Source organism: Buceros rhinoceros, unplaced genomic scaffold, assembly GCF_000710305.1.
Source record: "Buceros rhinoceros silvestris isolate BGI_N320 unplaced genomic scaffold, ASM71030v1 scaffold32426, whole genome shotgun sequence".
NCBI classification, from domain to species: domain Eukaryota; kingdom Metazoa; phylum Chordata; class Aves; order Bucerotiformes; family Bucerotidae; genus Buceros; species Buceros rhinoceros.
The window spans coordinates 7,154-7,725 of record NW_010418645.1 but is presented as its reverse complement, the minus strand read 5'-3'; the positions used below and the strand labels follow the sequence as shown (position 1 = coordinate 7,725).

The 572-nt window shown below is 62.8% G+C and overlaps 1 protein-coding gene across 1 annotated transcript in view; it reads left to right on the top strand.

The window, feature by feature from the left end:
* FIBCD1 (fibrinogen C domain containing 1) overlaps positions 1-572 on the top strand; it is a gene marked incomplete at both ends in the record, with an annotated part of 9,424 nt that overhangs the window by 1,703 nt on the left and 7,149 nt on the right. The window contains one exon of the mRNA XM_010138623.1: positions 25-184. Within this exon, the coding sequence (XP_010136925.1) occupies positions 25-184 (160 nt within the window). The remainder of the gene's footprint in view (positions 1-24; positions 185-572) is intronic.

Sequence of the window (572 nt, the reverse complement as noted above, 5' to 3'; positions counted from 1 at the left end):
CTTCATGTGCCCCCCTGCCCACAGCTGCTCTCGGAAAGCCAGACCAACATGGCTCGGCTGGTGAGCTCCGTCAGCGATGTCCTGGACACGCTGCAGAAGGAGCGTGGCAGTGCCCGGCCCCGGCTCAAGGCTGATCTGCAGCGAGCACCAGCCAGGGGAGCACGGCCCCGGGGCTGCTCCAACGGTGAGCAGGCAGCATCGACGCTGGTCTCTGGGGAGAGGGCTGGGCATGGGGCTGCTCTCAGCAGGTCTCTGCCTAAGAAGAGGGGAGGGAGACAACCAGCTAAGATGGGGGAAACCAGCCTGGAGAGGGCTTTAATAGAGGGGGAGGCTGGCGAGGAGATGGGGCAGGAGGGCGATGGGAAGTTGTGTCCTAGAAGGGATGTTCCTCACTGTGCGGCTCCCAGTTGTCCATAAACCAGCCTGCAGAGACAGCACAAAAGGCACTTTGCAGCCCTGCAGAGCCACCCGTTCCCCACACAGACGTAGCTGGGGCAAAAGCAGAGCAAGAAGCGACCATTCGCCTTCCTCTGGGTGCAGATGGCCGCGCTGCATGGCACTCGGGACAGTCA